Source organism: Thalassophryne amazonica, chromosome 12, assembly GCF_902500255.1.
Source record: "Thalassophryne amazonica chromosome 12, fThaAma1.1, whole genome shotgun sequence".
NCBI lineage: Eukaryota > Metazoa > Chordata > Actinopteri > Batrachoidiformes > Batrachoididae > Thalassophryne > Thalassophryne amazonica.
The window spans coordinates 91551561-91565010 of NC_047114.1; the positions used below are offsets into that span (position 1 = coordinate 91551561).

Genomic DNA, 13450 nt, shown 5'->3' on the forward strand with positions numbered 1-13450 from the left:
GCACAGCCATTGAAGAGGAGTGGACCAACATTCCACAGGCCACAATTGACAACCCGATCAACTCTATGCGAAGGAGATGTGTTGCACTGCATGAGGCAAATGGTGGTCACATCAGATACCGACTGGTATCCCCCCCTCCCCCCAATAAAACAAAACTGCACCTTTCAAAGTGTTTATATTTTTGTTGAGTGTACATAAAAAAAAATTGACTGTCAGTTTATTTGGACACACAGCAGGTGATCCGAATGTCACATCGGAAAGGACACTGTATTGGGGCATGAAGGCTGTGAGCGGCGCACCAGGACAACTCAACAGGGCGACAAAATATGCCACTTTTCAGTCACATATCAGCAGAAATACACCATACCAAATGCTGTTTTTCAGTTATCACAGCATTTTTTCCCCTCTTTTTAAAAAAATATATGTGTCTGCTTGTTGATTTTAGCCATTTCACACTCCTGTTACAATACAGTGATTGTAGCACAGTGGTAAAGTTTCCGTCTGGTAATCAGATTGTGCGGGTTCAAATCCCGTGAGTGGCATTTTTTTTTTTTTTTTAATTTAACCGTAGGTTTCTGTAATGTGTCCGCTTTTATGTATTATTTATATCAACCCAGTGATATTCACTAATTATACAGCTGGTTTCTATTTATTTTCCTACACATCAGCGGTGCGATGTGGTGCACCTTGTCCCATGGAACACAGTGTAAGCAGCTGCTCCTGCTCAAAAGGCACCGTAGCATGCACGAACCATCGCACCTGGATCGTGCATGCCTGCCCGTCGGAGCGATGTTTCGTGGTTCGCTCATATGAGCTGTTTCGCCGTGAGTCACCCTGAGTTGTACTTATTCGCGTTGTGTTTGAAGGGGCCCTTACAGAGTGGCTACTTGAACTCCATCATACAAGTTTACGCTCCCTCTTGGCCACCATGTTCCTCACAAGGCACTCCCATTCCAATGCACAAGGCAATCTCAGTCCAGACTATTCACAGCCATAAATCCACCATGATGGAAGGAGCTACCACCTCCTATCAGATTAGGCGTGCCCATCTCTAGCTTCCAGGGCCTGTTGGAGACTCATCTCATCCGAGACCACCTTAACATACTTAACTCTCTTACTCAGTGCCCATTTGACCTCCTCTTTGATTAGATGCGGTACTTTGTACTTAGCACTGATGCGTAATGTCTCTCACTTGACTTAAGTTTGATTTTTAGTTCTGCACTTCTAAGCAGTTTTGAATGGAAGAATCTGCTGAATGAGTGAATACAACACAAATGTTACACAACGAGCTCAAATGACATTAATGCACAAGTTACGAGGAACATTGTTTTCATTTCGCTTATTTTAAACTGGTCTTGGGAATCGTCCTTTTGGAGGTTATAGACAGGGTCGTTGTAAACAGACATAATTGCATTCACTCCTTGTATTGCTAGGATGTGCTTCAAGTGTTTTCTGTCCCTCTTAAGATAAAATAAAGGTGAAGGACTGTGTGTCGTGTGTGTGCATAGTGCTTTTACCTGATCTTCCTCTCCTCCACCTTCTTCATCATACTTGAGAATGTTGTCTCTGACATCATCCTCGGGATCAATAAGCAGCTGCTTGGCCTGACGCTCTTTATCTCGACGCTTCATCCACACCACAAACAGCAGCACAAGAACTGCCAAAAAACCAAACCCAAAGCTTGCGTCACAAAGAATAATATTAATAACATTTTCATAGAAATCTAATCGGATCCGATGTTTTAAAGCCTGGATTTATGCCCGATAAGACTATCATTTTGATAATCCTACTAGCAGTATAATGGATCATGTTTAACTGCTTTTATGATCCCTGTGTGTGTGCTGGTGTGGCCGTCGTAGGAGGGGAGCAGCAAGACACTCACTGAGGAGGATAATGATGCAGAGGAGAATGGAGATAATGGCACCGGTGCCCAGACCGGCACCTTTAATGTGCATCTGGTCAGTGCAGTCCCCACTCATGTCGCACTGGCACACTTTGACCCGCAGGTAGGACGTGTTGGACATGGGCAGGTTGCCCGAGTCTGTGATGATGATGGGGAGGTCATAGATACCACTTTCAAGAAAGCCAATCTTCAGGCTCACCTGAGCGTAGTCACCTGAGTCAAAGAAGAAGGGGGGTTGGGAGATAAGTGAGGGAATCAGTCTAGTGATATCGGCTTCTTCTCAAGAGTAAATAAAAATAAAGTCCAGAGAGAAGGAACTGATACTCCACTTAAAAATAAAGTTATAGCATTTTCAGGGGATTAAATCAAAACTCCAGTTGCATACACTGTGTTCACAGTTCTCACCACAAATATGCAAAATGAAGTCCTACCTGGAAGTTGCATCAGCATATCTAATCCAAAACATGGTCAGGATTTAGATTTGGAGCTTATAAATCTACTGAATACCTCTGATAATGCTGCTTAGGCTGAATTCCCAGCTGTGATAACACAAATGCTATTATCCTATTAAGACATAGCCATTGATGGTGTATTTTAGCTCTCACTGCCGAATGGCTACAAAAACAAACGAGTCCTTCCACTCTTATGTTGGCTCCCAATGAACAAAAGCAATTAATACTGACTTCTTGTTAAGGCTAAGACCACATGAAGAATACCGCTACCTGATGACACTACACGGAACATCTTCACACATTTCCTCCTTCTGCTTGATATAAGCTCAAGCTTATTCTTCTACTATTTGTTTTTTTGTTTTGTTTTTAGTGTTTTTGCATTTTGTTGCCTTCTGCTTAATAAATAAATGTGCCAAATTAAAGAAATGCTCAAACGCTTTGTCTGCCCGTTTTTGAATTTCCAATCATGAACGCAAAAGTAGGCCAGCACTAGCTAAGAAGCAACACAATGCAAATCAACATGCTTGACAAGACGTCTCAGGCTTCAAAAGAAAAATGGTGATTAGTTCCATTTCACTGTTACTTCATCCTTTTAAAATAGCTCAGTGAATGAATGCATAAAAAGGACCAAATCGGATCAAATGTGCCATATAAAGCTGAATAACACAAACTGGTTGAAGGTCCCAGTTGCGGAGTTGCGTGCGCGCTCGTGTCTTACCGCTGAGTCTTGTGATGGTCCAGTTTCTCCTTACGTCAGAAGGCCTATGGGCTAACTCGAAGGCAAACGGCCCAGCGTTGGGATTCAGGTCCCCGTCCTGTGCGGTGATGTTGATGGCATTGGGATCAGGTTTTTCACATATCTCGGCCTCCTGGGGGAACACCTTTGGAGCATTGTCATTGATATCCAGAAGGTGGATCTGGAGAGTACCTGTGCCACTCGCAGGAGGTATACCTGCAGAATGCATAAAATGGCACTCAGGGTATAGTTTATTTGTTTTTTTAAGAGAAAGGACTTTTTCTTTCATTTACATAACACACACACACACACACACACACACACACACACACACACACACACACACACACACACACACACACACACACACACACACACACTACTAGAAAGTCTTCTCTGTCCACACTCATTATGCAGTCAACATATTCTTTAGGTCTCTCACCATAATAAGACGCTTTAAACAGCCATTTACTTTCTGCGAAGAAAACTAATCCAAACTGCATACTGATCTTAGAATCTAATCTCTAGTGAGGAGGGAGAGAGAACGCGAGATACAAGAAAATTTGGGTAATGTGTGCGTGTGCACCTGAAGAGCATCTTCCTGACGAAGGGCACGAGTTGGGAATACTAAAGCAGACAAACAGGACACACTGTCGCTGCTCTCAGGCTCCTCTATGCATTCACTCAGCGAAGAGGCTCTTTTTTTTTAAACCATTCAGGCCGCCCTTAAAGGAGCTAGTCATCCAATCCTGACCTGTTATTGCTGAGAAGCCTCTTTATTGGTTGAGTTTTTAAGCCTATTGGAAGGAGCCATGCTCCGTAGCACAGGGTAAACCAGAATAAGGGGTAATTCCCATCAGTGCATGGAGGATCTGCATATATCCACAGGGTTGATGACTATGAGGTTGGTAGCACATTAACCTTCACTAAGGTGGTCTTCATTCCACACATACAAAGCACCTGGTACAAGGTTGACCTTCAAGAACAAAGGATGCGTTTGTGGTTGTAACTATTTTCTGAGCAGATTCAGCTTTGATGTTGGGTATAAAAACAAGTAGTGAAGCTGGTGACTCACTACTACCTTAGACAACTTGTGAAGAGTCGGCATTACCTGTTCTTTAATGTGAACTGAGGGCCGCTGTTAACAGCCTGGCTACACAGACAAATCTAATTCCAAACAGCGATGCTGCAGCAGAGTCCACTGGCTTCGGTATGTGCACACACAAGTTTTTTTGTCGGTGTCGCACACACACACACACACACACACACACACACACACACACACACACACACACACACACACACACCACACACACAGGTAAACTGGTTTTCCGTATTAGCAGTAACGATGGTGACAATTTTACACACGCTAGAACATGGACCTGACCCTCACCCTGATCCTCAACATAACAAGGAAGGCAACAGCAAACTTTAGCATGCTGACTGTAGCTAGCTTCCATTACAGATTTGTGCAAACATGAAGCAGTATTTTCAGAATGTTGACAAAAACTATAGTGAAATGACAGATTCCACTGAGTGACTGAACGCCCCTGATGAGTTTTGTCATCTCATAACTGTCATTCAAGCGAGGCTCTTGTAAAAACTGTAACGCCAAACAGTCATGGTGATGGATCAGTACGACCAAAATACCTGTTTTTTTATTTTGTTTGGCAATGTTTGAGTTTTTTACCCCCTCAAAAATACATGTGCATCCATGAAGCACATTTTCAGTTCGCTAGGTCGAACTGCGCAATTTGGAGGGTAACGGAACCCCCCTAGTGAGACTATCAGATACTTCAATTTTATTATTACTATCCTAAAGGAAAGTTGATTTTCAGCAGGCATCAAGACTTATTAAAACACGGAAACATAAAAGTATATCAAGTACCTCCAAAATACTCCTACCACATGTAACCAGATACAAACTCCCCCATGCCTGATGTTGAATAGATGTTTTGTTCCAGATTTTGTTGGGTGTACCCAACAAAATCTGGAGCATTCCAGGTTCAAGCACTTCATTTCCCAAAGGGTCATATTTTCCCTTCCAGGTCCGTGCTAAACTTTGTTTGCACACATGCAAGATGTCAATATTGAGGAAAGAATCACAACAATGAGGAAAAATGCCAGTATTCCTACACCCAATGACCCTTTACAGGGTGTGTCATCTCAACTTCAAGTGCAGATAGTCCAAATGAGTTTGCTCACCTGGACAACAGTGGTCACCACTTTTTGTTGCAGTACACTGCTACCGTATGGCTAGCAAAGCAAGGAGCATGAACATACAGAAGTCAAACTTTTGTCCTGGTATAAGTGGACACCTACCACTGTCAGAAGCCATGAATGTGGCATTGTACAAACTATTCTTCACGAAGGGCGACTCTCGATCCAGAATGGCGATTGTTGTAATCCGACCAGTGTTGGGGTCAATCTTCAGCCAGTTGGCTGGATCTGAGAGTTTGGAATATCTGAAGAAAAAACAAAAACAACAAAAAAGGTGCACATTAAACAAACACTATAGCATTTAATTTGGATTATTTGTGAGTACTTTTTTCTCCAAGTCAGTTTGTTGCAGAAGTAAACAATCTTGTCTGGACTGTTTTTTGCTGCTAGTTTGATTCATGAATTTCCTATTTTCCACATCATGCACTGTACACATCATGCAGTGCAATTATTCTAATTTTTGGGAACAAACTCACAGGGGAGACCAGACTGGCTTGTTGTTATCAGCAACTCAAACTCATTTGTAGGACAAACTGGAATTAAAACACAAGCTTAATTCACATGCAATGTTTTCAACTGCAAAACAGCTGTGAGGCTGAGAAGCAGGACTTTAGATGATGAAAAGAAAATAAATTACAGCTTGTTCAACAAGAAGGAGTTCTGATGTGTGCGGGCTGTGTGGTGTTATCTGGGCAGGATGGATGGGAGACATTTTACTGCTGTGCAATACTCGTCTTGATCCTTCACAAACAGAATAACCCGTCACTGTCATCAACGCGGTTGTCATTTGTTACATCTAAGCATATGCTAAAATTTCTCAGAGAAAGTTCTCCCTGCAGGATTTCTTCCCTTTGACTGACTTTAGCATTGAAGATGATCACCTTGCTCCTTTTTAGCCGTACCTGATGCTTTGCTGCATGAAGCGATCAGGATCCTGCGCAGTGAAGGTTGTCAGTGTTGCTTCAGGCATCATTCCCTCTTCCAGTTTAATGAGTTTTGGGTTGGGGTCAAAGTACGGGCTCTCATTGACATCTATGACCCTGATGGAGACGGTGGCGGTGGACTGGCGAGGAGAGTGGATCCCTCTGGCCAGGGGAAGCTCATTCCTTGCTTCCACAGTTAGCACGTATGTCCTGCTCATTTCGTAATCTATAGGCTGGAAAAACAGTTCAAGAGTGTAGCGTGACTCACGCAGTTAAGATAAATTAGCCACCAATACATGCAATGGCTAATGATAAAAAATGTTTACATTTTCTTGACAACAACAAGTGCAAAGAGCGTTGTAGGAGATGAGAGCATGTATTCTTCTGGTCAGCTGAATGATAGAGAAGAGTAAGCGAGCTGGTGTAAGAGTTCTGCAACCAGTCAAACTCCATGGAAACAGGCTCAGACTCTGGAAACAGGCTCAGACTCTGAACTTTGTGTGGTGATTTTGAATAATTGAAGCTCAGAATACACAATTCAGACATACTTTGCTCGTGGCACAACTTGTTAAACATCACTAATCATTACCAGTAAACAGCCCTTTGTACTAATGCCTGATATGTTTGCTAAAAGTTGTCCCATACTTTCTAAATAAAATCAAATAAAAATGCTTGTATTCTTCTAGCAAACTGGACAGCAGAGATGTCAGTAACATTCTGTATATTTTAACGAAAAATCCAATGGACTTGGACTATAATTACAAATCTGGGTGTCTCTGTGAGTTAGTCTGTCTGATGGAAAAACTAAAAAAAAAATCCACACAGTTTGTCATTTTTTCCAGGCAAAATGTAAAATTACATGAAGATGTGCAGTAAAATTTTTCAAAGCAAAATTGGAATGCTGTTTTTTATGCACATAATAAATCCCATTGCTCACAATGGAGGCATTCAGTTCATGTTAACTTTAGCATGTTAGCATCCCATTATGTGATGCCCGTTACATGATACTAGTGACTTTTTATGCTAACTTTAACTCGTTAGCACAGAGTTATGTGACCAAGTTAGCATGGCTCTATGTGATGCCCGTTAGCATCAACACGTTATGTAATGGTAGTGAGTTTTTAATGCTAAGTTTAATTTGTTAGCATAGAGCTATGGGACACCAGTTAGCATCATTTTACGTGAAACTAATGAATTTTCATGCTCACATTAGTCTCTCAGCATTGCATTATGTGGCACTCCCCTACACTAAGGTCCACAGTCCCACAAGCATGTATTTTCCAACATTTCAACTTTTGTTGCGTACATACTAATTCAAGAAAAAACTCCCTTGGGCATTTTTGAGGAAGACACCTTATAGCTAAGATGAGTGACCGCCTGCTTTAGCCATACTAACATTTAAAAAAAAATTAAAGAAAATAAAAATAAAGAATTGTCAAACATGCAAAAAAAAAACCCCCAAAAAAAACATAACTAACATTAGGTGCGATGTCAGTGCCTTGACATCGCACCCAACACCCAGCCGGTTATAAAACCTATGATATAAAGACTGGAAGTTACAAAAGTAATTGTTTCCCAGTATTTTCCCCAATAGCTGCTAAAAGGATAGACTAACGATTCAACAGATTATAGCTAAATTTATTGACTGTGACCGTAATAAAGTAAATTTTAACTAATATTTCAAAAAAAAAAATCATTATAAAACCATGACTAAAGAAACCTAAAATAGTTCGTTATTGTTATGTGGATGCTTTCATATACTTCATTAATTTAAATTATTACATTTACTAAAATATATACGTATATTTTATGCATTTTTATTTCTGAGTATTTCATTTAAATTAATTCTGGGGTCGACGCCGTCATATACGACGGCTAAGACCAAACTTTACTAAACTATTTATAACTTTTGAATGATATGAGATAGAAACTTACTTTTTTTTGCTGAAAAGTTATCTCCGCAGACTTTCGAGCCAGCCATCGGCCATCTTTGTACTCCTCACAGAAGCTGTGTGCTGACGTGCGTAATGTGAGTGTCCAATCGGAACTGGTTCACCATCACATGGTTTTCCAAAATCCAATCGTAGGGCAGATTTACCTCACGTGAAAAGCCAAAGATCGTTTGCAGGAGTGATATGTTACTAGTTGGCCCGTTTGAATAGCCCCCGGGTGCTCCAATGAGTGCATACTATTAGTACATACTCAGTGTGCCCTGCGCCATTACACACAGCGAAGGCAGGAGCAGACAGAGAGCCTCTGATGACAATCTCACGTGCTCAAACAAAGAGTGTGTAACTATCAGGATTGCTCCACTAGTTTGCATGTGAATGTAACTGGATAACTCTGTTGCTTTCTCTGCATAAAGCATTGTTTACCATATCAATGGACAACAAAACGCACAGACCAGTTTGTATATATTGTTCAAAATGTGCATTTGTGTCTATTGTTTGAACCTTTTTGTTGTACAGTATTTCACACAAGACCTCAAATTACCTTTATAAAGTGTCAAAACAGTTTATTATAGTTTGCTGTGTGTTTTGAATAAATGTGTGTGGAAAATTATTTTTTGCTTTATTTTTTCCTTGCCTATTTTTTATTGTAAACCTTTATTACACTTATCAAACACAACAAAAACATATATATTCTGAAAGCACAGGTTGTCCTGAAAAAAAAAGACATAAAACTTGAGTGTGGGATGCAGGGAGAACTGTTAACAGAAATAATAAAACATTTATGCCAGGCGAGTGAACTGTCCAAAAAATGCCCTTGGACCCCAGAGGGTTAAAGTGTATTTATCATAGGGCATCGCAAAAGTAATTTCAACAGAGTAAAAAGTAAAATTCACAGAACAGGATACTCATCTTATTGTGATACAGAGCCAATAAACAAATCCCAGTACCAAAAACACAAATCTATATACTATATATAGAAGTATACGCTAAATGTATTCCACTAATTTAATGGGTGGAGTTTAAAGGGGTGGCCTCACCTTGACGACTGTAACAAGGCCCTCGTTAGTGGTAGGATCAGTGGGCACGGAGAACCTGCCGGTGGGGTCGCCCCCGGTGATTTTATAGACAGCATTCCAGGCTGGTGTGTTGGGTTGGTCCTTGTCAGTCACCGTCAGGTTGGCCACAATGACATTCACTCGGTTTTCAGGCACCTCACCGAAAAACTGCATAAATAAACCATGAACGTAGAGAACAGCGAGCTGTTAGTGATACTGCTGTGGCAGCAGAAAAGTACACCCAGCCCTGGCTGAGAGCACAGCAGGACCAATCTTGGGTAAATAGACATCTAAGGTAACTTATGTCTTCATGGTCATTCCCTGTCCTGCTGTTCTAGCACAATAGTAGCATTACAAATTCCAGAGATTCACAAGCACAATAAGTGGCTCCCTCACTCGGGCAGACATCCGTGTAGTTGCATGTGTCAACATTTGGAAGGGGATATAACGCTTCACGCACGGCTGGCTACTTGCATATCTGTGCAGCTTCTGAAATGCTGGGCAAGCAGAACTTGGAATGTGAACACAAGTGACGGCTGAGGGCAGATATCCACACTGGAGTGAAATGAAGGTCTTTCCTATGCTTTTGCTAAGATTACTGTGCTGATGTCTCAGATAATACTTTATGTCTTACCATCTCAGTAGTGAACTCGGGCGCATTATCGTTAATGTCGGTGACTCTGATGACAGCGGTGGCTGTGTTGGAGAGGCCGTACATGGGGTTTCCCTCCATGTCAGTGGCCTGGATGATCAGTGTGTACTGAGGCACTTTCTAAAAGAGATTGAAAGAAAAGAACAGAAATAAAATGCAATTATTTCATATAAAAAAAAATTATAGAAATCACAATGCCTGGCTATTATGTTACGACTACAGCTGTTTTAGTAAGCTAAAAGGTTAAACTGTACGGCCTTTCAAATTTCACAAAAATAAAATTGAGTTTCTACTGAAATCCAAGCATTGTAATGTAGATTTATTTTTGCAATGCCTTGCAAAAATATAGCTCATGTTAATGAAGACAACATATTTATCTCGGGGGAAATTCCATAGCAAATATTTTATTTTTCCCTTCTAATGCTATCGACAGGAGAAACCGCGTGTGCACATGGGCGATGTTTTGACATTACTTATAACAAACCAACATCTCTAAGATGTCTTATAAATCCATTCAGTGTTGTTGTCTAGTTTCAAAAACAGAATTTTTAGATTTTAAAGTTTTTATTTCTTGCTAACATTTACAAAATATATGAGAAACATTACACTCAACAAAAATATAAACACAACACTTTTGGTTTTGCTCCCATTTTGTATGAGATGAACTCAAAGATCTAAAACTTTTTCCACATACACAATATCACCATTTCCCTCAAATATTGTTCACATATCAGTCTAAATCTGTGATAGTGAGCACTTCTCCTTTGCTGAGATAATCCATCCCACCTCACAGGTATGCCTCATCAAGATGCTGATTAGACACCATGAGTAGTGCACAGGTGTGCCTTAGACTGCCCACAATAAAAGGCCACTCTGAAAGGTGCAGTTTTATCACACAGCACAATGCCACAGATGTCGCAAGATTTGAGGGAGCATGCAATTGGCATGTTGACAGCAGGAATGTCAACCAGAGCTGTTGCTCGTGTATTGAATGTTCATTTCTCTACCATAAGCCGTCTCCAAAGGTGTTTCAGAGAATTTGGCAGTACATCCAACCAGCCTCACAACCGCAGACCATGTGTAACCACACCAGCCCAGGACCTCCACATCCAGCATGTTCACCTCCAAGATCATCTGAGACCAGCCACTCGGACAGCTGCTGAAACAATCGGTTTGCATAATCAAAGAATTTCTGCACAAACTGTCAGAAACCATCTCAGGGAAGCTCATCTGCATGCTCGTCGGCCTCATCGGGGTCTCGACCTGACTCCAGTTCGTCGTCGTAACCAACTTGAGTGGGCAAATGCTCACATTCGCTGGCGTTTGGCACGTTGGAGAGGTGTTCTCTTCACGGATGAATCCCGGTTCACACTGTCCAGGGCAGATGGCAGACAGCGTGTGTGGCGTCGTGTGGCTGAGCGGTTTTCTGATGTCAATGTTGTGGATCGAGTGGCCCATGGTGGCGGTGGGGTTATGGTATGGGAAGGGGTCTTTTATGGACGAAGAACACAGGTGCATTTTATTGATGGCATACCGTGACGAGATCCTGAGGCCCATTGTTGTGCCATACATCCAAGAACATCACCTCATGTTGCAGCAGGATAATGCACAGCCCCATGTTGCAAGGATCTGTACACAATTCTTGGAAGCTGAAAATGTCCCAGTTCTTGCATGGCCGGCATACTCACCGGACATGTCATCCATTGAGCATGTTTGGGATGCTCTGGACCGGCGTATACGACAGTGTGTACCAGTTCCTGCCAATATCCAGCAACTTCGCACAGCCACTGAAGAGGAGTGGACCAACATTCCACAGGCCACAATTGACAACCTGATCAACTCTATGCGAAGAAGATGTGTTGCACTGCATGAGGCAAATGGTGGTCACACCAGATACTGACTGGTATCCCCCCCAATAAAACAAAACTGCACCTTTCAGAGTGGCCTTTTATTGTGGACAGTCTAAGGCACACCTGTGCACTAATCATGGTGTCTAATCAGCATCTTGATATGGCACACCTGTGAGGTGGGATGGATTATCTCAGCAAAGGAGAAGTGCTCGCTATCACAGATTTAGACTGGTTTGTGAACAATATTTGAGGGAAATGGTGATATTGTGTATGTGGAAAAAGTTTTAGATCTTTGAGTTCATCTCTTTACTCTGACTGGCAGTCGCCGTGTGCTTCCTAGCATCCCTTGCGCAAGTTCAGGGAAGCCACCACATGGTCTGTGATGTCACTACCAAATGAAGGTCATGGCATCGGACTGCTTGAATTTCTTCCCTTCAGGGGCAGAAATTATGAAAAACATTTTTACAAACCGAGCAATTTTTTGGTCATACTATTTAAACTTTAAGGAATGCAATTATAGTGACACCAGAGAAAATTCTTTTTATGACTTAAACTTTAAAAGGCCTTACAGCTTTAAGTTACAGAAGAATAGAAGTACCAAGTTAGCGTATCAAAGTCGTGTTTCATACATAATTCAATATCTATTAATCTTATCTTATGTTGTGGTTACTCTAAGAATCTCAGGTGCCAACTGCCACATTGTGTGACCCATACTTGGGAGGTAAAAAAAAACAAAAAAACATTTGACTCAGTTAGTTCAATTCTATTGTATTTGAGCTAATTACAGTTAGATTTTTATACATCTTTACCTAAGGTAGCACCGTGGATACGCATTCACCGTTTCAAATCATTGCTTTGCCATCAATTATATCTGAAGATTTATATTAAAAATGCTTGAAGTTTTTACTGCTACGTTGCTAAGTCTTGAAAGTTCATTTGAGGACAAGATACACATAAATGAATAAACTGTAAACTGATTCCACATAAAAATGATCTCATTACAGTAGGTTTAAGTTGAATACACGTTACATGCAATGTAACAGTAGGAATGAGATTTGATTCAGACGTCAGACTTAAACTGACAAAACTACATTCTGAACGTGTATGTCAAAAAATAGCATAGCAGTGGTTGGTTTGTATTTTTTTGTGTGTTTCAGTTTTACACTTTCCATGCAACATCACTAAACCTGCGGACGGTCGACAAGTGCCTTCAGAGTCTTGATGTTAGGAAAGAGTTTAACTGGCTGTCAGTATATAGAGTATAATGAGGATGGCATAATGGCAACAAATATTTTTGCTGTGAAGCAGAGTGTACCCCTGTGCTATATTCTTGGCCTTCTGCCATTTTCTAATTATACATAAATTTATTGCTGAATTTTGTAATAAATATCCACTGCTACAGGGTCTTCATTTTTTTTGTTACACATGGAGTCCTGCTGGGTCTGGTGGACCCACTGCATTTAGGGGCTTTTAATTCAACATAATCAAACCTTTTATTGTTAAAATACTCAGCAGATGTTTACTTCATCCCAATTGCAAGTAATTTCTGGTACTTTTCATTCTGGTAATGGAGATGCTTTATTTCTGCTTTTCTGTTTTTTTTTTTTTCTTTTAAATGAATGAAATAATCTAAACACCACCTATGTTAAATTAGTTCCTTTTACCTTTGTTAAATCACATTTATAAATAGAAATGCCACTCTTTTTT

General features: G+C 40.9%; 1 protein-coding gene across 1 annotated transcript in view; it reads right to left on the minus strand.

The window, feature by feature from the left end:
- Positions 1 to 13450, minus strand: part of cdh2 (cadherin 2, type 1, N-cadherin (neuronal)) — a 154703-nt gene that overhangs the window by 20306 nt on the left and 120947 nt on the right. Inside the window, exons 8-14 of the mRNA XM_034182823.1 lie at positions 9876 to 10013; positions 9224 to 9409; positions 6214 to 6467; positions 5414 to 5556; positions 3074 to 3307; positions 1883 to 2116; positions 1518 to 1657 (exon numbers count right to left, since the gene is read on the minus strand). Of these exons, the coding sequence (XP_034038714.1) occupies positions 1518 to 1657; positions 1883 to 2116; positions 3074 to 3307; positions 5414 to 5556; positions 6214 to 6467; positions 9224 to 9409; positions 9876 to 10013 (1329 nt within the window). The remainder of the gene's footprint in view (positions 1 to 1517; positions 1658 to 1882; positions 2117 to 3073; positions 3308 to 5413; positions 5557 to 6213; positions 6468 to 9223; positions 9410 to 9875; positions 10014 to 13450) is intronic.